A 16,762-nucleotide genomic window follows, 5' to 3' on the forward strand; every position below is an offset into this window, starting at 1 on the left:
TGTGTAAAGTCAGCATCTCGTTCTAGCCTTCAAGTGCTTGTGGGAGGAAGTTGTCTCTCACAATTCATATCAACAGCACATTAGTAGCTAAAGCCTATATTTACCATTAATTAATAACATTAATTGCATTGCTGTATCCCATTGCTGCCAACTCTTTGGGGTGTAGATAAATCTATCGTAGCCTACAGAGTAGTTACATTTTTTATTTACCAATAAAATAGGCAGCTTTATTTGAATAAGGACAAATGAGAAGAATATAACAGGGGTATCCATCCATTTTTATCTGAACTACTATTGATACTTTGGACTTGATTAGTTAAAAATGTCAAGCTGAATACAAAGTGCTGGTGTAGGAGGTTTAACATTGGCATCAAAGAAAAACAACATGCTCTGAGAGATTATTGATGAGAAACCAGCATGAACAATTTACTGACTGTTGGAGATTATGTAGGAAAAGGGACTAAAATGAATAAAAGTGATTAAGTCTTCCAGGAGTATGACCTCTTAAGACTTGGCTGGCGACAGTCTCTCTAAGAAGTTATTGGTCTTATTGTTTTGAGCTCATTGTTGTTCTGCATGTTCCATTGGTGTGAACATTTTATTTCATAGGGATGTCATTATTGTTATGTTTTCCTTTTTTTTTAATTATTATTCCTGTTGTCCCCCAAACCTGATGAAATGAAGCCTATGTGTGAGTGCAATTTAAGCCTCCATTTAAATGAAACAAAATGCATCACTGATCATTGATTTCCTCTCTTACCTTCATTTCTCGGTCGAAATCTACGTTCAAAATGATGCTTACATTGGAAAAATGCTGAACTTGTCGACTAATCAATGACCATAAATGATGTAAGCAATTAAAGTTAATCTAAAACAAAAGTAAAACCAAATGTTTGAGTCCCTCATCAAAAGTACCGTCACGGGCACGCCCACGCTTCCCGAACGCGAGCACGTAACGTTAGACCCGTTAAGAACATGACGTCAGTACGTGCTTGAGCCTGCCCGAAAATGTTCTCCTGTGTTGTGCGGTTTCGAAGGAGCGCAGGACTTTGCCATGAAATAATACATTTTTACCCGTGAGGAAAACAAAAACAAACCGTATGATTTTAAACCGAAGTTATTCGCGCCCCCGTTAAGTGGTGAAACTGTGTTTTTGGGCGACTCCAACGGGAAGTTTGTGTGATCGTTTCTCCCGGAGTGATGTCGAATCCTGGGACTCGGAGGAACGGGTCCAGCATCAAAATCCGACTGACAGGTAAAAAAACGAGACCGAAAGAAAGCGCTTACGGTGCATGTTTTAACTGTAGCTTCAATGTTTCACCCCTCTCGCCACTATCGTGAAGTGTTGCTACCAGCAGAGCTAACAAGACACCGCCAAGTGTCTTTGGGGCTCTCGGGTCTGCCTTTTGCCCAAACATCCGGTTGTTGTGTGGCAAATACAGAAGCACAAGTGCTAGCTTGTTAGCCGAGATGCTAAGCAAATTACCGAAAGGACAGTCGAGAAGGAGTCCACTGTCCTGTGGCTCTCACAGCTCACACGTCCGACCGGCCAGCTGCTTTCAGGTCAATAAGAAAAACACCAACAGCTTGAGAGCCATGTTCAGAAACTTTATCGGTTCATAGCACTTGCCTCTTAGCCAGCTAGCGTTAGCTAATAGTAACACTGGTAGTTAATGTTGACCGCTAACGCTTTGCTAGCTAACGTTACACCCATTTTTTGGGACTGACCACAAGCCAAACCCGTCGCCTGACCTGAATGCGACGAGCGCTGTATCAAAGATGAAAGCAAATGTCGAACAACCGCCTCTCTGGAAATTGATCTGTCGGTAGATTTGACATGTTAGCCTAGTTTACCCATGAGTATTGATTGGCATTTCGCCGCTGTGTCAGCTGCATCTAGACAAATGTCTGACTCACTGAACTTGTCCTTCCCCAGAGAAGCTTGACACGTTTGCTTCTTTGGGTACACTGTACTCGACTCTAACATTTTTGTCCATTTTTTGGGTCAGACTCTCCTCTGTAAGGGCACACAGGAGTCTCTCTCTCTCCCTCTCGCTCGCTCGCTCTCCGTCCCTCATACACACACATTCACACTCACTCACTCACATGCACAGCTGGAACAATGGTTTTTACTGTAGCTAATGTGACCCCACTGGGCACCCAGGGGCCTCTATTCAAATGGTAATAGCCACTCTATGCCGCTGGGCAGACGCCTTGTCCTTCTCCTGATTCAAACTTGAGTAAACACACCAGCATTTTCTTGATGGCTGACTTGCTGTGGTGTGTGTGGACCAGGGTAGGAGGGCACTCTCAGTGTATGATTGTGATGGATGTCTTGTGAGCATAAGTGCTGTCCTGAACGCCATTGAAGTTACTAAAAATGTCCACCATGTGCTGACAACTTATTTTTCTGCTCTGTTCCCCTTTTTGTGAAACTGGATGTCAAGAGCCGCAGAGCTGGCATAATTCTGACAAATAATAGATTCACAAATCTGACACACTTTTTCCACTTGTTTGCTTAATTCGGTTAAACGTCAAGTTTATCTGTATTGGGGACTATGACATTTGTCTCCACTGGCTCTCAACAGCAAAAACTCCTGAGCCAAGCTCTCTTAAGACTAGGACAACCTCTAGGAATATATAAACATATAGTAAAGCACAGGGGTAAAAAAAAAAGTGATGTGATGTGATGTGATGTGATGGGGCAAAAAAAAAAGGTTTATAAGCAATCCAATGATTTGGATTATCAGTCAATTGTGTGAGTAAGTCTGAAAAGTAAATATATCCTCTTTTTCTTTTTTCATCATTAATCTGCAACTCTCCAGGTTTTTCTATTGTTTGCCAGACAAAATAATACATTTATGGACGTCACCATGGGCTCAGGAAATGTTTGATGGATTTTTTCCGTATTTGATCAATTAGTGCAATTACAAAATACTGTATTAATGTACTAACTAATCCATCAGGATTTTAATGGGTCCAATAGTGTGTGTTTGTGTGTGCAGTCCAGTCAGTCATTATTTCAGCTTAGATGCAAACAGAGGTTATTGCCCCTGACTGTGTCCCGCCCCCACAGGTATGAGTGGAATTCTAATTGGGTGAGGAATGTGTGATGAGCCAATGGGAGCACAATGCTGCTCCGCTGGCCTGCGCTCTGTTTAGTCTGTCAGAGAGAGCGGTTGTTTGGCCTACATCAGAAAGGCCCGTGTGTGTGTGTGTGTCTGTAGCAGGGACACAAACAAAGACCAGGCAAGTTTGACATTGGTTCACATTTCCGAGATTGCGTTTATGTTTATACAGACGCATTTCAGCCAACTGAGAGGTGATTGTTGTGTCTTTCTGTCCCTGTCATCAGTTTTAGGGGATAAGCTTAAAATAGCTGAAGGAGAAGCGCTTTGGGTATAAGAAAGTGTCACATTATCCCTAGGTAATGTGGTTTAGCGAGATGTGGATGGACAGTATTAGACTTAAGAGGGAAACGCATGCTGAAACTTGTTCAGCAGATGGTACTGAATCCAAATACTGACAACAAATGTCCTGTTTATTTATTTATGTTCTATTAGTTGTCTTTTTAAGTTTTTACATATACACATACCGTGGGATCCAAAAGTCTAAGGCTGCTTTCCCATTTAGGGGAATGGGGGAAGCATAATCTAGATTCTTTGTTTAGGAATATTTATTATGCTACCGTTTGTTTAAAGTCCTTTTAGTAATATTTTCATATTGATTTGTTGACGTTGGCATGGTGAATGCAGGAACATCGTCAGGACAACGCAAAATGCAGGAAAGAAATGGGTCAGAAAGCAGGGGGGAGATGTGTGTCTGTTTTGAAATGAACAGGCTTGGGGTTTATTTTGAAAAATGCCATTGAATGAATAGAGAGGGAAAAAAGTGATTCAGCAGGATAATGTTAATTTGCTCATGGGAAGCACGTGCTGCCTGGATTTTGGTGCCAGGTAGTCGGATTGAACACCGACTTGTCCAAGCAGCAACGTGAGGCAATGCCAGGACAGCACAGGTGCTGCTCACGAGAGAGGGAGGGAGAGGGAGAGAGAGGGAGAGAGAGAGGTGGAAAGAGGGTAGACGAGTGTGAGAATGAGGACTAACTAGAGTGAAGAAATAAAAAAGCTCAAACAGGATATGACATTGCCGTAATCTCCCATGAGTCAGTCTAGTTCTCTTGTACATCTGTGTGTGCATTTCAAAACAGCGTTGTCTCCAGAGTCTTGTCTGCTCTGTAAGGATTTTAGTCTTCATCATTTTTTGTTAGATTTGAGGAAAAAGTACTATCAATCTCGGTGTGCAGCATCTTGACAGTTTGGCCAAAGTGCTTGACCGTTATCTGTGATTTAAGCAAGTTTAATGAGCTCTAGAGCTTCTACCGTTTTATGACTCTTGTCATTTACCTGAGGAATATGAAGTGTTTCCGTGATTAAGATGCAAGAGTAGAGCGAAGTTGCAAAGTCTTGAAATATTTGTGAGATTGTTGATTGCGCTACAAAACGTGCTGCGACTCCAAATTCCTTGATGAGCTGCTGGCCCGGCACAGAAGAAGCTCAGTTTTTCAGCGTCTCCCTTGAACTGTTTCTACTTGTTCCCTAAAGATTGGATGAATAGAAATCACCCCCCCCCCCCCCCCCCCCCTCACACTTCCCCCCACTGCCTCTTCCCCCCCGTTCTCTGTTTTTTTTTTTTTTTTTTTAAAGAGGGGACATAAATGCCAAAAAAGAAAGCAGCAGTGGGGGAAATTGAGAACGAGCTGAGCTGTGGCTGTGTGTGTCTTTACCAGCCATGACCTTGGCAGGATGAGAAATTTCCTGAGATGCAGAGAAAAGGGCCTGTCACACATTCATTGCCACAGAAGAGCTGGTCAAGAGGCAAGAAAAAAAAGAGCGATGGGCTGAAATTAGGGGTGTCTCTTTCCTCTGGCAAGAGATTGGAGGGCGAGAGGGGAGGAGAGCACAGCAGTGACAGTGACAGAGAAAGTCCTCTTCTGCTAGTGCAGGAGGAAAGGCAAGAGCAAAAACCAGAGACTTGATTCTCGCTCCCTCTCTCTTCCTCTCTCTGTATTGTTGCTGTGTTTCTTTCATTGTGTCTGTGTAGAAAAGATGAGCTCTCAGTGAGGAATGTGTGAGTCAGGAGGAGGAGGAATGGACGGGCTTGATGAGGAAGAGGGAAGGATATCCTGCAGCCATTCTCCATGGTTTAATCACAGGAAATAGACCAGGCTACACCAGACACATCTACGCCACCACAGTCGCCACATCCCAAACCGCCGGCCGACTCACTAACTTCCTAGGTTTCTTCTGTCTGAGCCAGACCAAACTGTGCCAGGTTTTAATTGGATCCCAAAGCCATGATAACGGTTTAGGTGGTGTAGTAAGTCACTTAGCACCAGCGTGAATAGATCATGAGGTTGCTTTTGTTCCCCGGAGCCAAGATGGCCCCACGAATCTGCATTTCTGAAACGCTGCCAGTCTCACCCCCACCTCTGCTCAGAACATAGGTTGTATTTAAGACTGCAATTAACAATGATTGCCTTTATTAATTAATCCACAGATTTCTTTCCTGATTAATCTGGTAATTATTTAGTGAAAATTGTTAATTATAATCCTCCGTGGTGACACATTCAGCTCGCTCGCAGTCTGAGATCCAAAGATATTCAATTTACAGTCGCACCGAACACAGAAAATGTGGCTGGGTGTTTGTTAGAAAGCTAGACTAGATACGTTGACTAGTTGTTTCAGCTCTGATTGTTTTTCCAAGAGTCTCATGTAAATGTACGCAGGAGGAAACTGAACCTTGAGGAATTTATGGAAAGACATTTTCCCCCCACTCTAAGCCCCCGTGTCTCCCACGCCCAGCTGGATTCAGGTGATTGACATGATATAGTTTCACATTCCACCTGATTGGTCAGATATGCTCCCATTGCTCTTATTTTGAAAGAGAGGATCTCAGAAACGGGGACAAACGTATTTCTCTAAAAACAATGAACAACAAAACAGAAACAGAAGAGTCAGAATGGGTCTGGGTGTAAAAAAAATAAAAAAGAAGTTCATCTTAATTATCAGCGTTAAGGAGATTTAAAATCCCTTTTAGGGTTTCCGTTTTTGGACCAGCTGATTCAGTGCATGTTTACTTAGATTCTCCAACCACATAAAGTTTCCAATAATGGGCTCTAATGCAAACAGACTTGGCCATTAGAACCTGCAGTGTAAATATTATTGTAGTTTTATGTCACCTTGTTTTGCAGCCACTTTTGAGCTGCATTACATAACCCGATGATACAAACAAGCAGCTTGTTTTTGTTCAATGTCCACGTTGCCCTGTAATCAAGAACTGTGTTTTGGACGGACTGGACATGAGCGTGTCTCTAAAAATTGGCTTCTTGTGGTTCAAGTTGTGGTTTTCATGTTACAGCAGAACTCTCCTTGAGTCATATGTGCCAGTTGTGGCACCACAAAGGGCCGTCTGGGCAATCAAACAAGCACATGATGAATTAAACTTATCAGTACAGACTCACAAATTCACAAGGTCTTGGTCAGTTTGAGCCCTGGTGCTGTTTGGGTGTACAAGATGATGTGGCAGAGAAGGCATTCTGCCACTGTCTCTGTGGACAGCCTGTTTGGTGTTTGTGCTTGCGCGCGCGTGTGTGTGTGTGTGTACAGTGGTCCTCCTGACACCAGCCTATACTTTACTGCGCACTCTGTCTGCATGTCACATAAGTTTTCCTGCTCATTACCATCCCCTGGAATTCATATATTATCCTAACCGACCGTCTTCCTCCTCAGACGTTTTTATCTGCACCAGCATCCATTTGTAGCAGCCTACACACTGTGCGATCATTTACATAATTGTGTGCATGTGGCATTTTGTTCATAATGATGTTTTGTTTTGCAGTATTATGTGCCAAGAACCTCGCAAAGAAAGACTTCTTTCGTAAGTACCTCTATTATGCTTATTTTCATGTGCGTGAATCTTGACAGTGTGATGACTGGCGAGTGTGATGAGACGATGTGTTTCTGTAAGGATCTGTTTGTTTGCCACCGGCAAAGGCAAAGCTGTGAGCTCATTTGCATTAGTGTTAACTGTTGCTGCTGTACTATTCTGTGGTCGTACTATGCATTCCCACCATGCCGTCACAGCAGGGAAGTTAACTGTTGACCTGTGATAGCAGCATAATAAACAAGTCTGGCTGCCTGCACACACTGCAGCGATCGGCCCACAATGAGATGTTTGTTCATCTTCTCAGAGTTTGTGAATACGCCAGGTTTGTGTAGCCTCTTTTTTTTTTTCTGGACTTGGTCCACCTAATACTGCCAGAATCAAGGTCATCCACAGCTATCTTCCACCACTATCACATCCTGTGATTACAATGTGCGCTCCTGATACTGTTAATAACAGTGTCGAGCAAATAGGATGTGTTGCTTTTGGGTCAGAGGACTGCACACTGCAGGTCAGCCTCGGAAAGATAAGGAAAGGAATCAAATTCAGCTGAATATCCACAGTAATGGAGATCTGGACTTAACTGTGCAGAGTGTTATTGCAGCTTTGTATTGTTATCGTCTTTGTGAGTTGATTTAGTGGACGGTTAATATGAGTTATGTGCACGCAGGCCTGCCAGATCCATTTGCCAAAGTCGTGGTGGATGGATCAGGTCAATGCCACTCGACAGACACAGTCAAGAGCACACTGGACCCCAAATGGAATCAGCACTATGACCTGTAAGTCTCTTACACCAAACACACAGCTAGTCTACTGGGTACTGCTTATTTCTTTCTCATGGATTTAAATACAGTTACAGATATTTTGTCATATTTTCTACAAAGAAATAATGTCTAAAGATGTTCTTATGTAATAAATGCACTGTTATTGCATCAGTGTTCTACTTTTAAAGTAAAGACTTAAGAAAGTAATGTTTCTCTTTCAGCTACATTGGAAAGACAGACTCCATCACCATCAGTATATGGAACCACAAAAAGATCCATAAACGACAGGGGGCGGGCTTCCTGGGCTGCATACGACTTCTTTCCAATGCTATCAGCCGGCTAAAAGACACAGGATGTAAGTTCAGTTTGTTACCAAAAGCACAAGCAAGTGAAGATTTTTATTGGTTGACTTTGGTTGTGATGCATTTCTTCCCCTTTCCCTTCCAGACCAGCGTTTAGATCTCTGTAAGCTCAACCCCTCGGACAGCGACGCAGTGCGAGGGCAGATCGTAGGTAAGGCCGGTCACAGACACCTTATCCCTCTCCCTCTCTCTGGGTGTCATTTTTCTCTCACTGTGTTCATATTCTGCCCTCTCCTTCTCTGTCACACTGTCATCACTGACCTTTACCACCTGCTTGTTTCCAGTGAGTTTGCAGACACGAGACCGCATTGGCAGCGGGGGCCCAGTGGTGGACTGCAGAGGACTTCTGGAAAATGATGGGTGAGTGTGTCGCTGGCGTGTAGTGAGAGTTTAGAGAAACACTTAGATATAAGCACATTGGTAATTGTATGGATACGTTTCAAAGGCTATTGTGTTATATTGTGTTCAGTTGCAAAATTTAAAGGGATATTTCAACATTTTGGCAAATTGGCCCATTGCCAATACCTATAGTTTTAGGAGTAGGTTCGTTACCTTTAATTGTCGGTGCAAGCTATTTTTAGAACGGCGGAGCAGAGCCGCAAGCAGCTCAGAGCAACGCTACAGAGGCTAATGGGATTTCTTGGTTTCCCTCATCAAACTCATCAAATACACAATCCAACAACTCCAAAATGCTCTGTGGACAAGTTGTAACCTGCACATTCATCACGCTATGAGATAATAACGGAACGTTACGAGACAGTTGTTTTCGAGGCAAAGGCAGAGACTGCTTACCGAAAAACTGCCCCTGATGGGAACGCGCATCAGCAGTTTTGAATGAATGAATGAATGAATTTACCTCGAAAACAACCCTGTCTCATAACCGACAATTAAAGGTAGCGAACCTACTCCTATGACTACAGGGATTATGGCAATGGGACAATTTGCCAAAATGAGCTATCCCTTTAAAGAATGATTTTTTTTTTTTTTTTTTTTTTTAAGTATATTTTTTGGGGCATTTATGCCTTTATAGATAGTACAGTTGAGACAGACAGGAAACGGGGAGGCAGAGAGAGGGGGGATGACATGTCAAATGGCGCCCGACGCGGGACTCGAACCGGGGCCGACCGCAGCGAGGACTGTGCCTCTGTACATGGGGCGCCCGCTCTAACCACTACACCACGCGACGCCCCAAGAATGATCATTTTTGATTGTCTTTAGGAATGTTGCACTGAGTTTTCCTTTTAATGAAGTGTTACAAACAAAGGGACTAAAATTTGAGTAAATCTCAAAATATTTGATATTTTTCTAAGGGATAGAACATCGTTCTTGCAAAAGATTGTCCAACTTTTTGTCCATAAAACTTTGACAGTTGTTGACTGGGAAGTTCACCACATAATTTCAATCAGTGACCTCGTTTCCTGTATTGGAAACACTTGACTTTGTTATGTTTCGGAATAAATGTATTCAGGTTGAGGCTTTATCTGTCTGAATAATGTAATGTAATATGACAAACCTCAGCTGCACGATAATGATAAGGTGACGTCTGAACATTCTGTAAGTTGATTAGATTCTTATGACGACGCCACAGTCTTTCTTTGTCACTCTGAGATCCCATGTGAAGTGGTACTGAGACTCATTTTGGATGTTTTTTCTCAGTTTAATCATAATCATTTGTTTGTTTTTGTTTGTATGACTTCCAAATAAAAAGCGGTTGGCCTATCATGTGATTCCAGTGAAGCAGAGAAAATAAGACCTCAGTGGAGTGTGTGCGTCTCACACCGTCTGTGTCTATGTGTGTGTGTTTAGGCCCGTGTTTGAGGGATGTTTCAGCGAAGAGCCTCTGCCCTACTCCGACACGACTGGTGCCGCAGGGGGCGGGAACTGCCGGCTGGACTCACCCAGTCAGGAGAGCCGTCTTCAAACCCAGCGAATCCGAGGGCAGGACTCCAGAGGCCACGGCCACACCCCTCAGAACAGACCTCACGGGCACCAACCGCCTGACCTACCAGAGGGATACGGTCAGTCAAACACCAAATGTCGCTGTTATATATTTATTTGACCCAAATCTCTCCTGTCGAATTTGTAAAGTTGTGTAACACATTTCTTTGTTGTGTTTTTTTAACAACAGAGCAGCGAACAACAGTGCAGGGCCAGGTGTACTTCCTTCACACACAGACGGGCGTCAGCACCTGGCATGACCCTCGGATACCGCGGTACGATAAACCTCCTCACTTCACTCACGTCTCTACTCCAAGCATAACCTGAAATGAGATGAACCTTGAATAAACGCCACTGAGAAAGTAGGTCATTGCAGCGACAGAGGATAATACAGCAGATATATACAATTGCATCTTTGTAGCGCCGTGTCATTTTAAGGATTACTCTGACTTTATGACTGGGAAACTTCACATTCAAGCCAAGACGTGGATTTAGAAATGAATGAAAATGGGTGCTAACTTTCATGTCAGCATCACTTCATGCACCACTTAGCAGAAGAAGAGTAAAACTGCTCCGAGCTGTCCCCTCGCACACAAACTAACAGCCTGCTCCTCTGGCATGTCTTCAGACTGCAAAGGGCTGAGAGTCCATGTTGTCCTTATTTTGTTCTGCACTAATTACAACAACAGATTAAGGGAAAATTTCTAAGGTCATTTCCGTGGGCCTCCTCATAGTGGCTTTTGGTCAGTGTGATGGGCTAAGAACATAGAGTATGTAGGATTAGAAGTGTTTGGAAGTAGTCTGGTTGAAAGCTCAGTGGTCTCAGTCTGCTTCCTTGTCACCGCTGCAGGGACCTGGCCAGTGTGAGCTGCGAGGAGCTTGGGCCGCTGCCAGTGGGCTGGGAGGTCCGAAGCACCGTGTCTGGCCGGATCTACTTCGTGGACCACAACAACCGAACCACACAATTCACAGACCCACGCTTACACACCATCATCAGGTACAAGAATGTCCACACACACACACTTGAAAAATGCTATATATGTTTTTTCAAATGGCAGACTAAAGTCTAGACCAAGGTGACGGACATCTCTGACACAAAAAGTGGTTTTAAAACTAATCTGCTGTTAATCTAATCTGTCACTGCTATAATGCTGAACTCAGACTGGATCTGAGCATGACCTACTAACAGTCATCAGCTCTGTTAATAATGCTGAATCGTGTGATTTACAGAAATGTGGGTTTACAACAGATTTAGCTGTTCTGGGCAAATGCACAGTGTGTAATCCAGTCTGCTCTTTTTTTTTTCTTTCCTTTTTGTCAACTCATCTCGCCTGACTTCCTTCCCTCTCGTCATGATGTCTCTTCCACCACCACCCCACCCCACACTACACTTTCTCCTCTGCTTGTCCCCGTCTCCAGCCAGCAATCTCAAGCGAAGGAATCCTCCCAAGCCCCCCAGATGGATGTGGGGGGCGAGGAGGGGGGAGGCGGAGGGGTGGGCAGCGGCGGAGGCGGAGGAGGAGACGGGGATGTGGCGGCCCGCTACGAGAGAGACTTGGTCCATAAGTTGAAGCTGCTCCGACACGAGCTGTCCCTGCAGCAGCCTCAAGCAGGACACTGTCGCATCGAGGTGTCCCGAGAGGAGATCTTTGAGGTGGGTGCAACTGCGCAGCTGGGGACGAATGAAACGAAAGACAACATCTCCCCCTCTCTCTCTCGCTCCTGTCTTCTCACATGGCGTCTCAGTCATACAAACATGCAGAAGGATCAGACGGTCGTACGAATCCAGCGTGCAGAGGGGGCAGATGCTGTGAAAGTTTCCATGTATACAGACACATCCACACTCCTCCGACTCCTACACCAGTCACAACAAACCATTCTTTCAGTGTCTGTTCTCCATAGAAGAGAACAAAGGCCGCACTGATTGTGCCTATTAATAAACAGTGGAGCAGAGCATCACAGAGAGAGGGAGAGACGCGTTGTGGAACCCTCGTTGTTTCCCGTGTGTAATGGGAATCCGTTGATATACATACGTGTGTGTGTGTGTGTGTGTGTGTTGTGTGTGCAGGAGTCGTATCGGCAGATAATGAAGATGAGGCCCAAAGATCTGAAGAAGCGTCTGATGGTGAAGTTCAGGGGAGAGGAGGGTCTGGACTATGGAGGGGTGGCCAGGTAATTCAGAGTCACTGAAGTCTACATGTGTTTCAGATAATGCAATAATGTTTAACATCCACACATCGACCCTGTTTTTAAAGCCCAGTTGGAATGTAAATACATTTTACTATACTTACTTACTATAGCATACTATTACGTACATTTTACTATAATCTCTACTTAATTTTCAGTATCTGAAGAGTAGACCATGTAGAGTAAATCTTTGGCAGTGTTTTTTTCAAATGATTTTTGGCAGTTTCAGTTTGTTTTATCTCTCTAACATCCAGTAAGTGAACTGGGCTGAATGGCCAGAACTAGCATTGAGGCTGTAAGTGCAGTAACAGCTGCACATTATCCAAGTAGAGCTGAGCATTCAGAATGTATCAACACAAACAGGTTTTCTTTGGTCGTCTTGACCTTTTATTGCCTGACATTAGCGGAAATGTTAAATGATTCGAAACGGGTGATGGTGGTGAACCTAACCAGATTCATCATTCTGTAGAAATAATTGGCAAATATGATATTCTTGAAACTACAGATCCCACTTCTTGATTCTTTTTGTACCTGAGCTTTTGAGTTGATAGAAATACTGCGCTATGTCATCTAGATTTTTTTTTTTTTCAGTTTATTTTATTAGACTGTGACTTTTGAACATTTGTTAACCATGTGGTTGTTGTCTGCAGGGAGTGGCTGTACCTGCTGTGCCACGAAATGTTGAACCCCTATTACGGCCTGTTCCAGTACTCCACGGACAATATCTACACACTACAGATCAACCCAGACTCCTCCATCAACCCTGTGAGTTCACACAAACAAACGCGCACTCAAGTTCATCACAGCCTCAACTTAAGTAGAGGATTCTCTCTGACCCTCTCTTTCTGTCTGCGTCACTCTCTGCGTTTTTATTTCTTCCAGGACCACCTGTCATATTTCCACTTTGTGGGTCGTGTGATGGGCCTCGCGGTTTTTCATGGTCACTACATCAACGGGAGCTTCACGCTGCCCTTCTACAAACAGCTGCTAGGCAAACCCATCCAGCTCAACGACCTGGAGACCACCGACCCCGAGTTGCACAAGAGCCTCGTCTGGATATTGTGAGCACTTCCACCTCCACACTTGTCAAATCAATCTGACAGCAGAGACATTTTTATCAATAATTCTTCTCTACATGCGTGTCATATACTGTAATTTCTCTTAACGCAGAGAGAACGACATCACTTCGGTCCTCGACCACACATTCTGCGTGGAGCACAACGCCTTTGGAAAGTTTTTACAACATGAACTCAAACCTAATGGGCGTAATATCCCCGTCACTGAGGAGAACAAGAAGGAATACGTAAGGTAAAAACAAAGAGACAATTAAGTTCCATCTTTCTTGTGGGTATTGTCCAATCTGTGCCCAGGGACAGATGCACAGAGTAAATGATATAAGAGCTGTAATGCACATTTTATCTCAGTATTTATTTATTTGACCAACATCTTTTGTGTTTGTGTTTTTTCAGACTTTATGTGAACTGGAGGTTTATGCGAGGAATTGAAGCCCAGTTTCTGGCTCTACAGAAGGGATTCAGTGAGCTCATCCCCCAGCATCTCCTCAAACCTTTTGACCATAAAGAACTTGAGGTACGTGTGCTGTCTCTAAACAGTAAAGCAGTTGTCACAATGAACAGAGAAAGATGAAAATTTAACAGTCTGTGTATTGCATGTCAGCAATTGCCGTCAGTTTTTTTCTAGTGTCCAGCTTGCTAATGTCTAGTTATCTTTTGTTCGTTTTCTTTATTTATTGTGTTTCCCATGGCTGAATCTGTCCCTGTCCCCCTCGTCCAGTTGATTATCGGTGGACTGGGGAAGATCGACCTTGCAGACTGGAAGACAAACACCCGCCTGAAGCATTGCACAAGTGAAAGCAACGTGGTGCGGTGGTTCTGGCAGGCGGTGGAGGCCTTCAGCGAGGAGAGGAGAGGACGTCTGCTGCAGTTTGTCACAGGCTCCACTAGGGTCCCGCTACAGGGGTTCAAGGCGCTGCAGGGTGGGTCATGCACTGGCTCAGACACCACACACATGTACTCGACACACATCAGTCATTTGATTTTAAACTTTGGTTATTACGTTCAGATTTCTGTCTTCATGGCAATAATTATACAAGACCGTTCACATGGATTAGCAGAGTAAGGAGAATATAGCAGAGACCCTGATGAAATTTATGGGGAACAATCCTTCTTTGAACCAAAACCATGGTTTCATAGATTGAAGTAAATTCATATATAATTATTTTTCATATAAAAATATATTAATTATATAAATGTGTATGTATATATATATATAAATGTATATAATGTATTATTATATATAAGTGAAATAAATTATCCATTACAATAGAGAAGCATCAAAGATTTCACCTTTTAAGAAACATTCTTGATTGACTTCATTAATGATCAGTTGTTGCAGCCATGGATCAATGAAGAGATTGATTACTGTTAGAGATGTCCAGGATCAGTGGTTCATGCCCAGTCCAAGTCCCAGTAAATTATCTTTGAGTCCATGTGGATAATGAATCTTTATTTAATGTTTACATCGTTCCACTCACTCTGGAAGAGTAGAGAAAAAACACATTAGACCGTGTTGGCAAAGGCTCCACGTTAATAAAATATCACAAGTCTCCTTTGATGGTTCCAGATAGGAGTTTGTATAGTGTGTTGCGTTTTTGTGTAAATCAGCAGAGAGGCATGTCAGTGTTGTGACAGGTGGTTTTGTGAGGCGTCTGAGCAGCTTCTTTTCTTACCCAGCATGAGCACAGTACTAAAATTCTGTTGCGAACACGCAATCGTCCAGGCGTTTTGAGAAGACACTGTTTAATTTGCTGCCGTAGAACTGAAGATTTGTTGTGAAATGTAATGCTCTGTGCACCGGAGTAGAGCAGTGATAACTAGAATGTATGTGTGTAAGGTTCTACAGGTTCTGCAGGACCAAGGCTCTTTACCATCCATTTGATAGACGCCAACACAGACAACCTGCCCAAGGCTCACACATGGTAAGGCTGCATGAAAGTTAAAAAAAAAATACTTGTCTTGTCGTTGACACACGTGGAGTCACTAACTCTTCCTCTCCGTCTCCAGTTTTAACAGGATAGACATCCCTCCCTACGAGTCTTACGAGAAACTTTATGAGAAACTGCTGACGGCTGTGGAGGAGACCTGCGGCTTCGCTGTGGAGTGATGAATCCACAACCAAAACCAACATACACACAGTCACACTTGTGCTTACACACAACTCTTTGACATTTTACTTATATACACACACCCCAACAGAATATCAAGTATACACGGGAGTATACAGCGTGGCCAAGCATCACAAGAACACACACACACATGGACAAACACACACCACCTCTTGCCACCTCTTCACCACCGAACTGTTGGGGGTTAAAGGAGGAAGCACAGCAGGAGGGGGAAGGAAAAAAACAAAAAACAAAAGCAAAAAAAGAAAAGTATTTTAAAAATTTTTCAGATGTTTTGAAGAAGCATTTTTATCCTTCAGTTTTAACAAGCTATGATGTCATTCTTCAGAATGTCTAACCACCACAAGTCGTGCTCGAGTCTCCGGGAATCAGCCAATCACATATGAGCCTGCGAACAGAGACATTGAAGTCAGATGAGTGAAGAACAAGGCGGAGATTGATTGTCTTTCTGTCTGACAAGCTGATTGACTGACTAGTATTCATGCTTCATGTTTAACCACTGTCATGTACCAGAATGTGTGTGTATGTGTGTGTGCATGTCAGAGTGGCAGTGCGAGATTGTGTTTGTGTCTGTCTGAGAGCGTGTATGTGTGTGCGCGTGTGTGTGTGTGTGTCAGGCATGGCACCCAGTTTCGCTGTTTAAAAAAAAGAAAAAGAAAAAAAAAGGATCAAATGAGCCTGCTCCTCTGTTTGGTAACTCTTTGTCTCTTCCGTTTGTATCTGCGACCACTCTGATCCACTCTGATATTTTATTATTTATTACTAAGTGATTACCGACCAAGCTGCTATATGCTCTACAAAGAGCCGACACTAATCTCTTCATCACCCCCTCTGTCAGAGTCGAAGGGTCAGTTCACTTGCAATTTCAAGTAATCCACAAAGTGGGTTTTATTGAATTTCGTTACATTTTTTTAACATTCATATTATTGTGGTGAAATACTCTTGTCAGTGTATGGAAACTGTTAGTGTGTTGGTGTTTTGAATACCATGTTACATTTATTGAAGTGAAAGGGATTGACTGTCCCAGGCCTAATTTTAAAATCTAACTCTACTGACGTTATGGAGAGGACTGAGAGCATGACCTGGATTTTTTTTTTTTTCAAAATGAGCCACGATGGACGGAAAGAAGGAGTCAGCTTCAGGAATTCTTTGGTTGTTTGTGACATGTATAATAAAATCTCATAAGCCTTTCATACATGTTTCATCATCCATCTCACCAACTTTTTTTTTTCCTTTGTGGCCCTGATGTTTCTCTGCCTGTCTCCTTTTTGTCAATAGCCTGAAAGTTAGAAAAAGTAGTCATTCTCCTGAAGACCACCATGAATGATCAAAGTCTCTTTACAGTCATTAATTTTCCATAG

At 43.3% G+C, this 16,762-nt stretch overlaps 1 protein-coding gene across 2 annotated transcripts; it reads left to right on the forward strand.

Moving 5' to 3' along the window:
* The first annotated feature begins 990 nt into the window (after nt 1–990).
* Nucleotides 991–15,636, forward strand: smurf1 (SMAD specific E3 ubiquitin protein ligase 1). 2 transcript variants are annotated; one of them, XM_083977331.1, is made up of 18 exons: nt 991–1,255; nt 6,901–6,939; nt 7,616–7,724; nt 7,931–8,064; nt 8,157–8,222; nt 8,356–8,431; nt 9,878–10,089; nt 10,200–10,284; nt 10,860–11,006; nt 11,429–11,663; nt 12,078–12,181; nt 12,847–12,961; nt 13,079–13,257; nt 13,367–13,504; nt 13,666–13,786; nt 13,991–14,192; nt 15,110–15,194; nt 15,280–15,636. In XM_083977331.1, exons 1-18 carry the CDS (start codon nt 1,201–1,203, stop codon nt 15,377–15,379), a joined length of 2,202 nt encoding a protein of 733 aa, XP_083833457.1. In that variant the 5' UTR covers nt 991–1,200; the 3' UTR covers nt 15,380–15,636. The 2 variants fall into 2 exon arrangements, with proteins under 2 accessions (XP_083833457.1, XP_083833458.1); XM_083977332.1 differs by having other exon boundaries at nt 15,119–15,194.
* Nucleotides 15,637–16,762: the final 1,126 nt, after the last annotated feature.

The sequence above is a fragment of the Trachurus trachurus genome, assembly GCF_905171665.1.
Source record: "Trachurus trachurus genome assembly, chromosome: 8".
Taxonomy (NCBI): Eukaryota; Metazoa; Chordata; class Actinopteri; order Carangiformes; family Carangidae; genus Trachurus; species Trachurus trachurus.